A 14327-nucleotide genomic window follows, 5' to 3' on the forward strand; every position below is an offset into this window, starting at 1 on the left:
ACTCAGGATGATATTTTTCTAGTTCCACCCATTTGCCTTCAAATTTTCTGGTGTCCTTGTTTTTTAACAACTGAGTAGTACCACATTTCCTTTATTCGTTCTTCAGTTGAGTGATGTCTAGGTTGTTTCCAGGTTCTGGCTATTACAAATAAAGCTGCTATGGACATAGTTGAGCAACTGTTCTTGTGGTATGATTATCTTTGGGTATATGCCCAAGAGTGGTATAGCTGGGTCTTTTGGTAGATTGATTGCCAGTTTTCTGAGAAACCACCACACTGATTTCCCAGCATGCAGATTCTTGTTGCTTTGTTACACTGTACACAAATCTCAGTAATAACCCAGTGCTTCTGCTAACAAGGGACATTTGAAACATTTTGAAGCACAGATGCTTCGAAGGCTGGGTCTGCCATTGTGTTTGAAAGTCACTTGGAGTTTGTTGTCAACTGGATATAAAGTTAAAATCATGTTTTGCTTTACTTTTGATTTTGAGGATTGCTGCGTAATTTTACTTTTGTTGCATTAATGTGAAAGTAGAATTTATGATGTGAAGTCAACTCTACAAAGGGTGATCCGTTTAAAACTTTAGCTTTTTCTCCAATCCTTACATCCTCTCCATTCTTGCTAAATTTTAAGGTTTATTCTTCCATTGTTTAAGTACAAGTGTGTGGTTTGCATTGATTTTTCTCTATCTAGCTTAGATAATTGGTAGTTGCAAATCTGTGTGTTTGTCCTTGTCTTTCTTATGTGAGGAACACATAAGCATCTGCTGTATGTCCTGCACAGGGGGTTATTTTATATTCCTTACAATATTTATTTTCTTTATAGACTATGCAAAGAACATTTTCTGTACAGACTTCTCATTCCATGAGTCTCCTGTCACATAGTAACTAGTCCTGCCCTTTGCCTTTGAGCATCTCTGGGACAGAGAAAGACCTTTTTTAAACTATAGGGAAGGACAGTTATCCTTTCCTTGAGGGCCATTACCCTATCGGGAGATTGTTAATGGTAAGACTATCTTTCCTGTTTACATTTGTTCTCTGTAGGTATAAAGATACATTAAGTTAGACTATCCTTCAATCCTAAAGTAAGAGTCTCCCTTTAACAGTCAGTTACAACTTGGTAAATATCCCTGTGTTAGGCTTTATTTACTGGAAGTTATAATAAACCTTATAATAAACCTCTGTAATTAGAAGACAAATTTTTTAAAAGCAATTGCTCCTGGGAAATATGTGAGTAAATAATTTGGGGATTTTTAATAGCACAGAAAAGAATGGAAAGAAACTTCATTTCCTGGTGGATATAGAGCTGAGCATTGGGCACTTTTTTTTTTTTTTTCTTTACACAAAAGGAGAGGTCAGTTGCCCTTCCTCTGTTTGATGTTGGGAAGCTGGTTGGGGTGTTGTAGTTTGATTCCTTCCTGGATACTCCTGGTTACATAGTCATCATCAGAGACCATGCTGGGAGGCCATGGTTGGGGCCACTCCTTTCCTTTGGAAAATCTGTGAACCTATGTGTTTGAATGTCAGAACTCTGGAACAGCTGAGATCTTTGCAGACTGTTGAGCCCCAGTTTCCTTAGTTTTTCTTTCATTGCCATAATGTAACTAGACTCATAGATTGTGGGTCTTGGATGACTCACTGTGGGTAATTCTCAGTGTGATATATTCTGTGCCATTGAATTGTCAATATATGATCAAAAGCAAAAAGAATTCTCCAGGTAATTATTTAAACACCAACTGTGCTGAAGATTTTTAACTTTTTTATATGAATGGCTGCATCAAATGCTGTGCATACTTTTCCAGATCTTTGTGCTGTCCTTGACTAGGGTTCTTTGCTACAAACATTAGCTGTTGAACCCCTCTTCGCTGACATGGAGTGTTCCTTTGGGGCCATACAGGCCAAGGGTTCTAGATTTCAGGTTTGTTTGGATTCCCATTCTGTTTTTTGACCCTTGCTCTCACTGCTCTGCACCAGCGTCCTTCATGCTCAGCATTCTCTTGCTGTGTCCTGTTCTTGGGATCCTCTATTGCTTGCTACTTACACACCTGTATTTGACAGTTTCTGATCTGCTTCTAGTTAAGTATCTGGGTGAATAGAGTCTGTAGGAAATACGTAGAGCTAGAGCCCAAGAGTACAGCTGAAGATATTTTAGTGTTTTTTCCCCCCTTTTGAAGGTAACTTTTTAACTTTTATGGAATATTGTATACATGCAAAAAATGACAGGTCATTGGTGTCCAGCTTGATGGTTGGCTGAGAACAAAAATTATAAGTTACTAGCACTCTAGAAGCTCCTGCTCTCCTTTAGTGTCTTTATCCTTCATGAAAGCAGCTCCTCTCCTTGACTACTTTGTTTTTTCTTTACCTTATTATTTTGAACTAGGTACAGAGTATATATTGGTTTACAAGTAATTTTGTTGAGATACAGTACATGTACTAAATCATGTATTTTAGATTTATAGGCACATAAGCAGGTTTTGGGATTTTCAGGGGTTTCACAACCACCACAGTTCCAGAACGCTTGCATTCTTTTAAAACCTTTAAAACTAACAGTTACTCTACTTCTGCAGCTTTGCAGCCCTAGGTAATCACTTGTCTACTTTCTGTCTCCATAGCCATACTTGTTCTAGGTACTTTCATAAACTTGTGGTATGTGGTTTCTGTTTTCTTTCATTTACCATGTTGCTTTAAAAGATCACTGTTTTGTAGCATGTATCATATTTCATTCCTTTGCACAACAAAAACAATTATATATGAATAGTCCACTTGGTTTTGTTTGTTTGTTTGGCTTTTTGTGATAGTTTATGTAACCTAGTCTGGCCTGGAATTCAGGCTGCCTAACCCAGAACTTGAATTTCTGCTTCAGCCTCTCATATGCTGGTATTTCAGGTGTGCACCTTCCCTCCTCACCTGTATTCATGTTGTCTTTGCCTTTTGGTCCTTTGAAAGACATTCTGGTCATTTCCAGTATTGGCCTGTATACATAGTGCTGCTAGGAACATTTGTAGAAAGGTTTTTGAGTGGATGTGTGTTCTTATTTCTTCCAGGTATATACTAGGATTAGAATTTCTAGGTTGTATGGTAACTGTCAAGGAGTGTCAAACTTCTTTCCAACATGTCTACATCATAATTAATATTAATCCATTCATGTATGTATTTGTGCTTGTATATATAATTTTGCATTATGTAATTTCTGTCTCATTGTATTTTGAGTAGTTTTTTTAAGATTTTATTTATTTATTATGTATACAACATTCTGCTTCCATGTATATCTGCACACCAGAAGAGGACGCCAGATCTCATAATGGATGGTTGTGAGCCACCATGTGGTTGCTGGGAATTGAACTCAGGACCTCTGGAAGAGCAGTCGGTGCTCTTAACCTCTGAGCCATCTCTCCAGCCCTATTTTGAGTAGTTTTGTCATAAACATTCTTTAGCTCATTTCATGAACATAGATCTATTTGGGGGCATTTAAATGACTCCTTGTTATGATGAACCTTTTTACATATGTCTTTTATTTATTTCTTCAGTCTAAGTAGTGATGGCATTCCTATCAGGAGTTACCTTAAGTCATATTGTTACCCAGTTTTTCAGGATTGAGTATTTACTAGCAGTTGGGAAAGAATGTCTCTGGTGAAATTAAAAAGGACTCTTTCATGTTGCTAAGTAGAAAATACCATTTTATTGGTTTAATTTAAATTTCTCTGGTTGGTAGTGAGGTAAGAGAGTTTCATTGTGCAGAGGGAAGATCATTGCCAGGACATCACTCATGGGAGGTAGGTGTCCTACCAACAACCATGTCTAGAAAGTGGAAGTGTATCTTTGTGATAGTGATATTTTGACTTTAGGGTATCACAAAGGGAAGACTCCACAGGCTTCCCTTTGGTGTTCAAGTATCCATATACTCTTCCATTTAGTATCCTCCTACTTTAGGGAGATGACCAAGATTTAATCAAAGTAGAACTGGTTGAGATTGGGCTAGACTGGACATAGGTTTCGGGAAGATTCAAATTATCCATTGATTGGAAAAAGCTGGGTTGGTTTTAATGAGATCACATTGTGAGGTTGAATGAGCAGATCAGAGAGCTTGTGACTGGCTTGGAGACTTGGTCTCCCTGCTCATGAGGAATTGGCCTGGTTTTACTGTCAAGCACCTGTGTTGGATGTGGAGAGAGATGCATGGCCTGTGACTTAAAAGTATTCTTAGCCACTTAAGATTTATTGGATTTGCCCTGGGTTTATGGCTTTATAAATGTATGGTGGAACTTTATGGATCTGCTTAGGAATAACAACATGTCTTGGTTTTTTCTAATAGATGTTTCAGCTCTAAAGATGCTGTAGAAGAAAAAGGATTCAAAGCAAGAGTATCTTTACAATAGTTTGCATTCCTTATTTAAAAAAAGGTTTGATACACAGGTCAGGTATCAAATATCAGAATCTCCAAAATCAGGAGGATATATGCTTTTCGTGTGTGTGTGTGTGTGTGTGTGTGTGTGTGTGTGTGTGTGTGTGTGTGTGTGTGTAGTTTCCCCTCCACTCGCTTATATTTCCTCCCTTTTGTTTGTTGAAGAAATATAGTCTATATCATCTGGTAGCCTGTGGATTTTCCAGAAAGGAGAAAAATGCGTCTGTATGCATTGTGTGTGAGGCTCCCCCATTACATAGTCCTTACAGTGTATTATAGCTCATAGTAATCTAGAGATTGGATGTCCATAGGCTAAATGCAGATACTTGGTCATTCATTTTGTAAGGTTCTTGAACAACTGTAGTGTAAGTATCCACAGATGTTGTGGAACCAGTCTCCAGAGGGATAGTTTGTACATACATGTTTGATCTTATGGGCAGATAAGTAAGGTTAGCCTTGCCTCCTTTCTTTCTCATTTCTTGCCTTTCCCACTTATTCAACTTCCCAAGAAGAATAGGTTGCTTCTACTTCAAGAAACACTGACCGGCTTATGCTTCTCTTCTGGCTTCCTTCTACCTGGTTGGGAAGCTGACCCTACTGTGCAAAGACACTTGGCTTTATTCCTACCCTCTGGAAGCCAGTGAGTAGATGGCATAGTTCTTTTTCTCTTTCCCTTCCTTAGGTGCTCTATACTGGCAGTGTCATATTGCCCCCAATGATAGGGTTGGGAAGTTGATGGCTTGGAAACTTGTGAGTTTCAGATTAATATAGGATGGAAAATTTAGTTTAAGTCTTTGCAAGTCCATTTTTATTAAATGTTTTGTTGAGATACCAGTTCTTTTAAATTATATAAGCTTAAATTGTACATTTGGTGCTTTTTTTATTTAGAGAATACTTTATTAGTTTTTACATTTTGATGCTTTTTAAAAATGGAACTTTTTAATGTTCTGTGGTAGCAATGTGTATTAGTTTCTTAGATATCCAGATGACTTTTCCAGTTTTCTTCTTTGACACTTAACTGTTTATGACTGTTGCACTTCCCTTATGATGACCTTTTTGTTGTGTCAGGTTTGGGTGTTTGCTTTTTAATTCTAAGCCAAAATTTCTTACCTTTCTTTAAAAAGAGAAAAAGAAAAAAGGTGTTTTACTATAGTTGGAAAGAATTGTATATTGGGAAAGTAAAAAGAAGTAAAAAGAAGATACTTTTGGATTACCTGTTACTTTATTGGATACATAAATATATGTGGTGAACTGAGCTGACTAACCCTGGGAGTCAGCTCCCTCTGACCATGTGCATGCAAGGGACAGTGAGACTGCATCTGTTCAGGCACAGCTGCTTGAGCAGTGTGAGGTGCAGAGCTCCTGCCTTCTCTTGTGCTGCTGAGAGACGAGGGAGGTTTCTTGTTTGTGCTCTCTAGTATTCTAGGGTCCTGGGCCAGAGAAGTCTTCACATGCAGCCACTTGGTCTTCGTAAGTATTCCGAATGCCTCCTGACCTTTGAAGTAATGTCCCAATTAAATAAACTGCATTTTTGTTTCATGTTAAATTTGTTTGTTTTGGGTTATATTTTGCATTGTGTGTGTGTGTGTGTGTGTGTGTGTGTGTGTGTGTGTGTGTATTCCTCTGTTTCTAAGAACTGTGGTACAGTTCTTGTCTTCCATCTTTAGTGGGTTTCAAGGATTGAACTCAGATTGTCAGCCTTACACAGCAAGTGTTTTGTGTTTTTACCTGCTGAGCTGTCTCACTGGCCCTTAAGGCTATACTTATTATAGGAAAAATGTACCTGAGAATAAAATAGAAACAGATGAACAAAGATTTATTTAAAATTAGCAACTAAGCTTCCAGAAGCCTATGGGTGAGAACAGCTGTTATTCAGTCTCTAAACCCATTTTTGTCTGCATGGACAATTGACTTTCAGTGTGAGAAAACTTAAGCCCTGTGTGAGCCTTAGTTGAAAAACTGAGTTACAATTGTTGCAAGATGCTTTGTTTACCAAGAAAAGGTCAGGGCAGAAATGTCTTAAGACTTCAATTCAGATGAGCTTGAAGAGTGATGTTAGCTTTGGAACAAGGTATTTCATAGATCTTTCGATTTTATTTTTGCTGTTGATTTTGTTTTTGTTTCAAGACAGGGGCTCTCTCCATAGCCCTGGATGTCCTAGAAATCACTATGTAAACCAGCTGGCCTCAAATTCAGACCTTCTTCCTTTCAAGTGGTGGGATTAGTATATGCCACCACACCAAAGGTTTTCATTCGTGACTACTAATATTGTAGCATAGAATTTTCCTCAGGATGAATTCTGTAGGAAATGATTACCCTGAGCCAGATATAGTATAGGTACTCAGTAAATCTTAACATTTAGTATTGTCTTAAGTGACATAATGTAGTTATGAAGGGGCCTCTCAAGCTTCTCATAACCTTGGTGATATAAATATTGAAATCAGAGCTTTTCCAGCTTGGTCATTTTTGGTTTAAGTCTGCTTTCTCTTTAGAAGTAGAGTCATTTAAAAAATTACACTTGATGATAACTTGGAATGCTCAAGCTGTGCCATAGACTAATAAGGTTGAGTCTCTGGGTTGCTGTCAGGGTATGGGCCTTATTTGATTTGGTTTGGTTTGGTTTTCCAGATGACTGTGATGTGCAGCCAGGGTTGGGAGCCTGTGCTTTAGATACCCCCTTTCATTGTTTTCAGGGTTATGTAATACCACAGGATAAGTCTACTTTTCATAGTTTTGAAAACTCACATGATAGAATCTGCATAATTTTTCTCTTTGCCCCAACAGGAGTCCCCACATGTCCCTACATCATCCTTCCGAGGAAGGAGAGTAAAGGAGTGGGTCAGAAGTTGGGGTGAGGCATTTCAGTGTATAAGTCTGTCAAGACCTTAGGGTTGGTTGCCTTCCAGGGTTTGTTGCCTGCCAGATTTGTATTGATAGGCTAAAGGGCCTCCACTGTGGAGGAGGAGGTGAGGGAATAGGTGAAGGACACAGTACTATTTGACTGTAGCAATATTCTGGACCCTGTCTGGCATACTGCTATGTGAGAACCTTGTCTTTCCAACTGTTTCCTCATTCTTCTAATGTGTTTTACAGAACTTACCCACTTGCACAAATCTCATCCCTTAAGGCTTTTTCTTCATTAACTTAGTAGTTGTCCAAAAGTCAGACTCAAAAGAGGAACCGTTTTCAAGATAAATGTTTACTTTTTTCTAGTGTTAGTTTAGAAACTAAATTTCACTTTAGGTACTGTGAATCCAGATGCTCCCATTCCATGTATTTCTTTCCCTAAAATTGTGGATACAAGTTGATTATCTCTAATCTGAAATACCTGAGATGAAAAGTGGTTGGAGTTTCAAATCTGGTTTTGGATTTTGGAATATTTGTATATATAATGAGATATCTTGGGGATGGGACAAGTCAAACACAGAATTCTTTTACATTTCATAGATACCCTTTTCACATAATGAATTTTATACAGTGTTTTAGTGTATCTGTGCCTCATCATGTGAGGGGAAGAGTGAAATTTTCTATTTGCAGTAGTGTCATGTTAGCACTCAAAAATTTTAGTTTTGGGGGACTGGAAAGAAGGTTCTGCAGGTAACAGTGCTTGCTATACAAGGATAAGGACCTGAGATTGGATCCCGGCATCCATGTAGAAAGCTGCACATAGCTGTGTGTGTGTGTCTGTAACCTTAATGCTATGTGGGGTGGACACAGAAGGATCTCTGGGACTTGCTGGCTCCCAGCCTCATTCTAGGTTCAGTGAGAAAACTCATTTCAAAAGAATAAGGAAGATGCCAGGTGTGGTGGTGAATGCCTTTAGTTCCAGCACTAGAGAGTTAGAGGCTGTTAGATTTCTGAGTTTGAGACCCTGTCTTGAGAGAGAGAGAGAGAGAGAGAGAGAGAGAGAGAGAGAGAGAGAGAGAGAGAGATCACGCATCAAAGACTATTTGACATCTTGTGGCCTTTGTACCTGCACAGGCATGCACACTGCACATAAATGCATATATACTATACTACACACATACCAATACACACACACACACACACACACACACACACACACACACTTGGATTTTGGAACATTTTAGACAGGAATGCTCAACCTGTATAGTTGTCCTGATTCTTCTGTGATTAAAAAAAACAAAACAAAACAAAAAACACTCTACACTAATTATGTGTGGATGTGGATGTCAGAGGACACCTAGTGAGAGTCAGTTCTCTCCTCCAATCATGTGGATCCCAGGAATCAAACTCAGATTTATCAGGTTTGGTATTAGGTGCCTTTACCTGCTGAGCCATCTTACTGTGCTAGTCCCCTAGATCCCTGGGAAATAAATTCTATTTTCCTTCTGGCAAAGAAAGTAAATAGTGATTGGTTTGATGAATCTTACAAACCACTTTGTCCCTAGAAGAGTAGCCCAACTTCTGATAAGTTAGTCCTGTTAGACCAGTATTGTGATACCTGTTTCCCATGAGAGGAAATGAACATCATTACTGTGGTGTCTTACTTTTGGGGTCAGGTAAAGAATGTTTATGACCAGCCAGTATCTTTTCTGGGGCATGAGATGTTGCCTATTCGCAGCGCTTTATGAAGATTTCTCCCCATAGAACCTCATGTCTGCAGGTGTATAGCTCTAGTGTAGAATTTTCTTTTTCTTTCTTGAGCTATGTTCTTAACTCATCCTTTTTGTTCCAAAGGGAAAACAATGCTCCTTAAAAAAAAGATGTTATTATGAAACTTAGAGTTTTGCTAGTGTTTTCACTTTTATTTGGTGTCTGAGGAGACAATTGGTCTAATTATAGTAGGATATATAGAACATAAGCCAGTAGACTCAGTATAATATTTTCTGAACAGAAATACCCAGAGTCTATAAAACAGACACAAGTATATGAAGTTAAGTTAGGAAGGCTATTATTCAGCAGATGATAGTAATAATTAACTATTAAAAACTTAAAAAATGCAGTGGCTAAGTTTAGGACATTAAATAAGTTAAGATTTAATAGTGAAAAAGAATCTTAAAAGGAAAGTCAAGGTAGTATCAGATACAACTCAGAATATGATGAAATTGCTTGCCAGGGCTGTAGGGATTGAGCCAGTTAAAGATTTTGACCATCAGGGTCTGTCCTACTCACTCATTAAGTGAATCAAACATCTCTGGTGGCTGGTGGCACTTAGGAGTCCTAACTTCCACTTGCATTTTTCTGAGGCACACACTGAAGAATTGGCTCTTATTCTGTATTTCATTTTGTTTGTCCTTGGTCGGTCCCATACCAGCTGCCTAGCTGTCCATCCTTGAGCTCCCACAAACTCAGGTCAGCTGTCTCTGCAGGTGACAATTGTGTAGCTTGGTCTTTTGTGGAACCCCTAGCAGTGGGACCAGGACCTGTTCCTGATGCATGAGCTGGCTCTTTGGAACCTATTCCTATGGTGGGATGCCTTGTTCAGCCTTGATGCAGGGGGGAGGAGCTTGGTTTTGCCTCAGTTTGATGTGCCATGCTTTGTTGATTCCCATGGGAGGCCTTACCCCATCTGAGTGGAGACTGAGGAGGAATAGTGGATGGGGGGTGTGTGTGGAGAAAGGTGGGAAGATTGAGCAGGAGGAGGGGGGGGAGGGGAAACTGTGGTTGGTATGTGAAATAAATTTTTTAAAAAATGAGAACAAAAAACCAAAAAAACCCAGACCCTGTGTGTCATTGGTGAGATGTCATCATGTTGAGGGGCTAAAAGTGGCAGAGAGAGGACCTTTTGTGTTGTTCAGTGGGGTTTTCTTTTCCTTCAGTTCCTTCAGTTTGTGATATGATGATTGAGGATGGGGTTGACACAGTATGGATTTTGCCCTAGTTAGGTTTGTATTAGTTGAGTTGCCTGTTTAGTCTTGCTTGACAACTATCTTGCTAAACAATGTAGTACAATACCATGGTACATAATGATTGGTGGGTGAATCTGGGTGAGTTGAAGTGCTAATGGTAAGAAGCATAAGCAAACAATGCAATTCTTGATAAAGAAATAAATGTTGACCCTACCCTGAGATTTTGTTGGCTGCTGTGTGATTTTAGATACTTTGTATCTGGGATATACAAGCTGAAGAAAATAAAAGTGTGGTCAGATCAGAAGTTCGCTGTGCTTCCGGCAGTTGCTGTGACCTAGCTACATGCTTTAGACTTCTATTTCTCCCATGATCTATAAGCTTTTTTAGCAGTGCTCTCTGTTTCCTCCATTGCTTGCTTGCTTCTGTTGACTGACCCACTCTCCCACTCACCTGTTTAAGGTGAATTCCTCTACTTCCTCTGAGCTGAAGAATGGTCTTCAGAACTCTTTTTTCCATTAGCTGTTTCTCTCTGGATAGGCACAGATTCCTTCCTTGCTTGTGCAGCTCAGCTTCTGGGATATGAAGGATGGTCCATGGAAGCTGTTTAGTTTCCTTACTTTTCTTTTGCTTTACCCATTTGTAATAGATGCTTGCTTCACTGAGATCAAATGGGCAACTGACCCTTTGGTTTGCTCACCCAGAGGATGAGCAAACCAATGTCTGTATTACTAGAGTTATCTGTATCATTTTGCATTGTTGCTTCCATTTCCTTGAAGTACTGTTTTGTTTCAGCCTGTGTGAACTTCTTGACCAGTCTCATTTCTTTCTCTTCTTTTTTTCCTTAAGACATCATCTTTCACTTTAATGTTTCTAGGTAGACACATCATATCCAACTTCTTCACCTATTCCCTCCCATCCTCCCATGCCCCCTACCGACCCCACCCCCAACTCACTTCCCACCCACTCCCCAAGGATAGTGAGGCCTTCCACAGGGGGTCATCAAAGTCTGTCACATCATTTGGGGGAGGGCCTAGGTCCTCTTTCATGTATTTGGGCTGCAATAGTATCCCTCCATAGGGAGTGGACTCCCAAAGTCCGTTTATGCACTAGGGATAAAGATTGGCTCCACTGTTAGTGGTTCCATTAGACTGCCCAAGATTCTGGCCTGGTGGCTGCTCTTCTCACTAGATTTGTCATGTGTTGTTCTCTTTGCTCATTTAATACTCATATGCCTTTCTGATTTAAGTCACCCACTTAGATATCTTTCCTGAGCACCATGGACAACTTCATTTGGGGTGATGTTAGTGTCTCAAACACAGCTTGTTCAGAACTCTGTGGGCCCTCATTTTCAGGTTTATTCCTGATCATTACCCAAGTCAGAAATAGAAAATATTCCTGATTTTCTCTTTAGCCCCACTGACCTAGTATCACCAGCTACCTATTTCTCTTCCACACTCAGTCAGCAATTGGCCTAATTGCTAGTATCAGTGATATTTCCTACAAAAGATGTTCTAGTTTTTTTCTTTTCTTTTTTTTTTTTTTTGATCTATCTCATTCTTCTACTGAACATTAAAATGTGTTGTTTTGATGTAAGTGAAGGAACAGAAGACCACAAGCCAATGTATTTCACAGTGGAGATGTCAGATATATAAATACTTTAGGGGCACTGAAAAAGCAAAGATTGAGAAGGCTGAATTCTAACCACTAAATCACCAGGGAAGAGGTAGAAATAAAGACCAAGAAAGCAGTCTGGCCTCTGCTGGGAGAAGTTGGGTAGTGTAGTAAAGGCAGTCCTGTGCCTGTCCCACCATGTTGTTTCCAGATGACATCCATGTTGTATTCTATTCCTCTAGCCCTGTTTGTTATCAGGTTCTTCCTTTACTCTTTTTTGAGACAGGGTCAGTCTCTAGTCCAGGCTAGCCTTGAACTCATACAGTAATCCTCTTGTCACATACTCTCAAGTGCTAAGATACTGGATGTGAACCATCATGCCTGACTCCCCTCACTTGTTTGCTGGTATTGCACATATTATTTCTAATATCTCTTTGACTCTTTATCCCAAACTGAATCTTTATATATTTTATAAATCAGTTTTTGTTGTTATTTACATGTAAACTGATCATCAAGTTGTGACAGTTCTTCACAATCAGATTACAGTCTATTTCTTTTTTCTTTTTTTGGTCATTATTTTTCTTAATTGGAACTGTAGCAGGCAGTTTGTGATTCTGTGTGTGTGTGCATGTACACCTGTATGATGTGTGTGGGGATGTGTCCACCTCATGCCACCTGTGTGGAGATCAGAGGACAACTCCATTTCCACCAACCTTTACATGGGTTTTTGGAAATCAAGCTCAGGTTGCCAGGCTTGCATGGCAAATGGCTTCTGAATTGCCTCTCTGACCACAGTTTGTAGTTGATTGGCTTGCTTTGTCATTGTTTACCTTTAATAATGCCAGTAGGTCATTTCCCTTATGAAATTCTTCATTTGGTTCTTTGAATTCCATGCTCTTAGCCACAGCTCTAATGTTTTTTTCTTGGTCTCCTTTGTCTTCTGGGTTTTCTCCTCCAGCTTAATGTCTGTGACATCACTGAGCAATCTCAGTGGTATTTGTGATTATAGTCACTCATACTGTTGACTTCTGCATCTCTGTCTTTAATGTACACTCTTGCACTGAGCCCATATGTATATTTTCTCAGTTGTCTGCCAGTCCTCTTCTTAGGCTCTACAAAATGTCAACTACAGTGGATTTGAAAGAGAATACATCATCCTCTTTCTTTTTTCCTCTTTTATCTTGATGTAGGCAAAAACCACCATCAGAAAAGACATGGGTAGCATAGAGGTCTACTTCCTAACTCTCTACAAATTGGGTCACAAATTCTATTGATTCTGACATATTTCTAAATCCTTTGCAAATTTGCTTTCTCATGTGTGTCTTCACCATGTTGCCTTAGCCCCTTGTTTCTTTCCTCATTTTGTTTCATAACTACTTTACCACTGTGCACTCTCCCCCTACTCCAAATGAAACACTCATAGTTAAAGTTGGAGTGCCTATTTGTCTCATTTATGTGTAAAACGTTTTACATGCATTCTTTTCTAAAAATCCCAACAGGTCATTATATTTTGATTTACTTTGGAATAGCTGTACTCAGCATCTCTCCTCAGCACGTGGTCTTAGCCAGTTCACTTAGAATCATTTTCTGGCTTTCTGTGCTATCTTTAGTTTGCTTTTAAAATCTTTTTTGAGCTAGTCTTGTCTTCACTCAGTTCTCTTGCTCTGCCTTGCAGACCTGTTCTTTCAGTCTATTGAACTTCCTGGTCTTTCTTGAAGTCATACTTTCTTACCCCTTTTTTGTTTAAACATGTTGCTGCCCTACTTTGATCCTTGCCTCTCTACCTCTTCAAAGTTTAAATGACATCTCTTGAGATGTCATCACTGTCCATCAACTCTTTCTCTATCTTGTGTTCTATTCCCATGACATGTTGTCTATACAACTGCTCTATTAATAAAAAATGTATTCCTAAACTTAATTCTTAGGATAATTTTAGAATTATAGAAAAGTCAACAAAAGTAGGATAGGAGTTCTTTAAAGCCTGCACTAGTTTCCTTGTCATTAACATCCCGTGTCAATGTCACAACTAAGACATTAACATTAGTACCTTGCTGGTAACTGAATTTCATTCATCAGGATTTTCCTCTGGTTTTGTTTGTTTTTCTGCAGTCTTTTTGGGACACCCTTGAGATTTTGTATCCATCTTTCAGAATTATGATAGTTTGTCTTCAGAGCCAGGAACTCACAACTTCTTGTGCTGATTTATTTCCTTGCATAGAGTATCGTGTCAAAGAATGCTCTGCAGTATCGAGGAAATTCCCAACATGATGCTCAGGAGTTTCTGCTATGGCTTTTGGACCGAGTTCATGAAGACCTCAATCATGCTGTGAAGCAGAGTGGCCAGCCCCCTCTGAAGGTGAGTACATGTACTCACTCCTTGGACAGTCAGGGAGTGGGGAAATGGGTAAAGAGAGAGGGAAGTCTTCTCACAAATTTCTGTTGAGGGCTTGTTGCATTAAGTAGAGTGACCAGCTCTGGGTGAGTATAAAGCCAAGTGGGCAC

General features: G+C 39.2%; 1 protein-coding gene across 2 annotated transcripts in view; it reads left to right on the forward strand.

Annotated features, from left to right (window-relative positions):
- The window catches only part of Usp31 (ubiquitin specific peptidase 31), a 64038-nt gene that overhangs the window by 14491 nt on the left and 35220 nt on the right, over positions 1-14327 (forward strand). For both annotated transcript variants that reach the window (XM_027410244.2, XM_027410243.2), the window contains exon 2: positions 14044-14181. In XM_027410244.2, coding sequence (XP_027266045.1) covers positions 14044-14181 — 138 coding nt within the window. The remainder of the gene's footprint in view (positions 1-14043; positions 14182-14327) is intronic.

This window comes from Cricetulus griseus, chromosome 3, assembly GCF_003668045.3.
Source record: "Cricetulus griseus strain 17A/GY chromosome 3, alternate assembly CriGri-PICRH-1.0, whole genome shotgun sequence".
In the NCBI taxonomy this organism is placed as follows: Eukaryota; Metazoa; Chordata; class Mammalia; order Rodentia; family Cricetidae; genus Cricetulus; species Cricetulus griseus.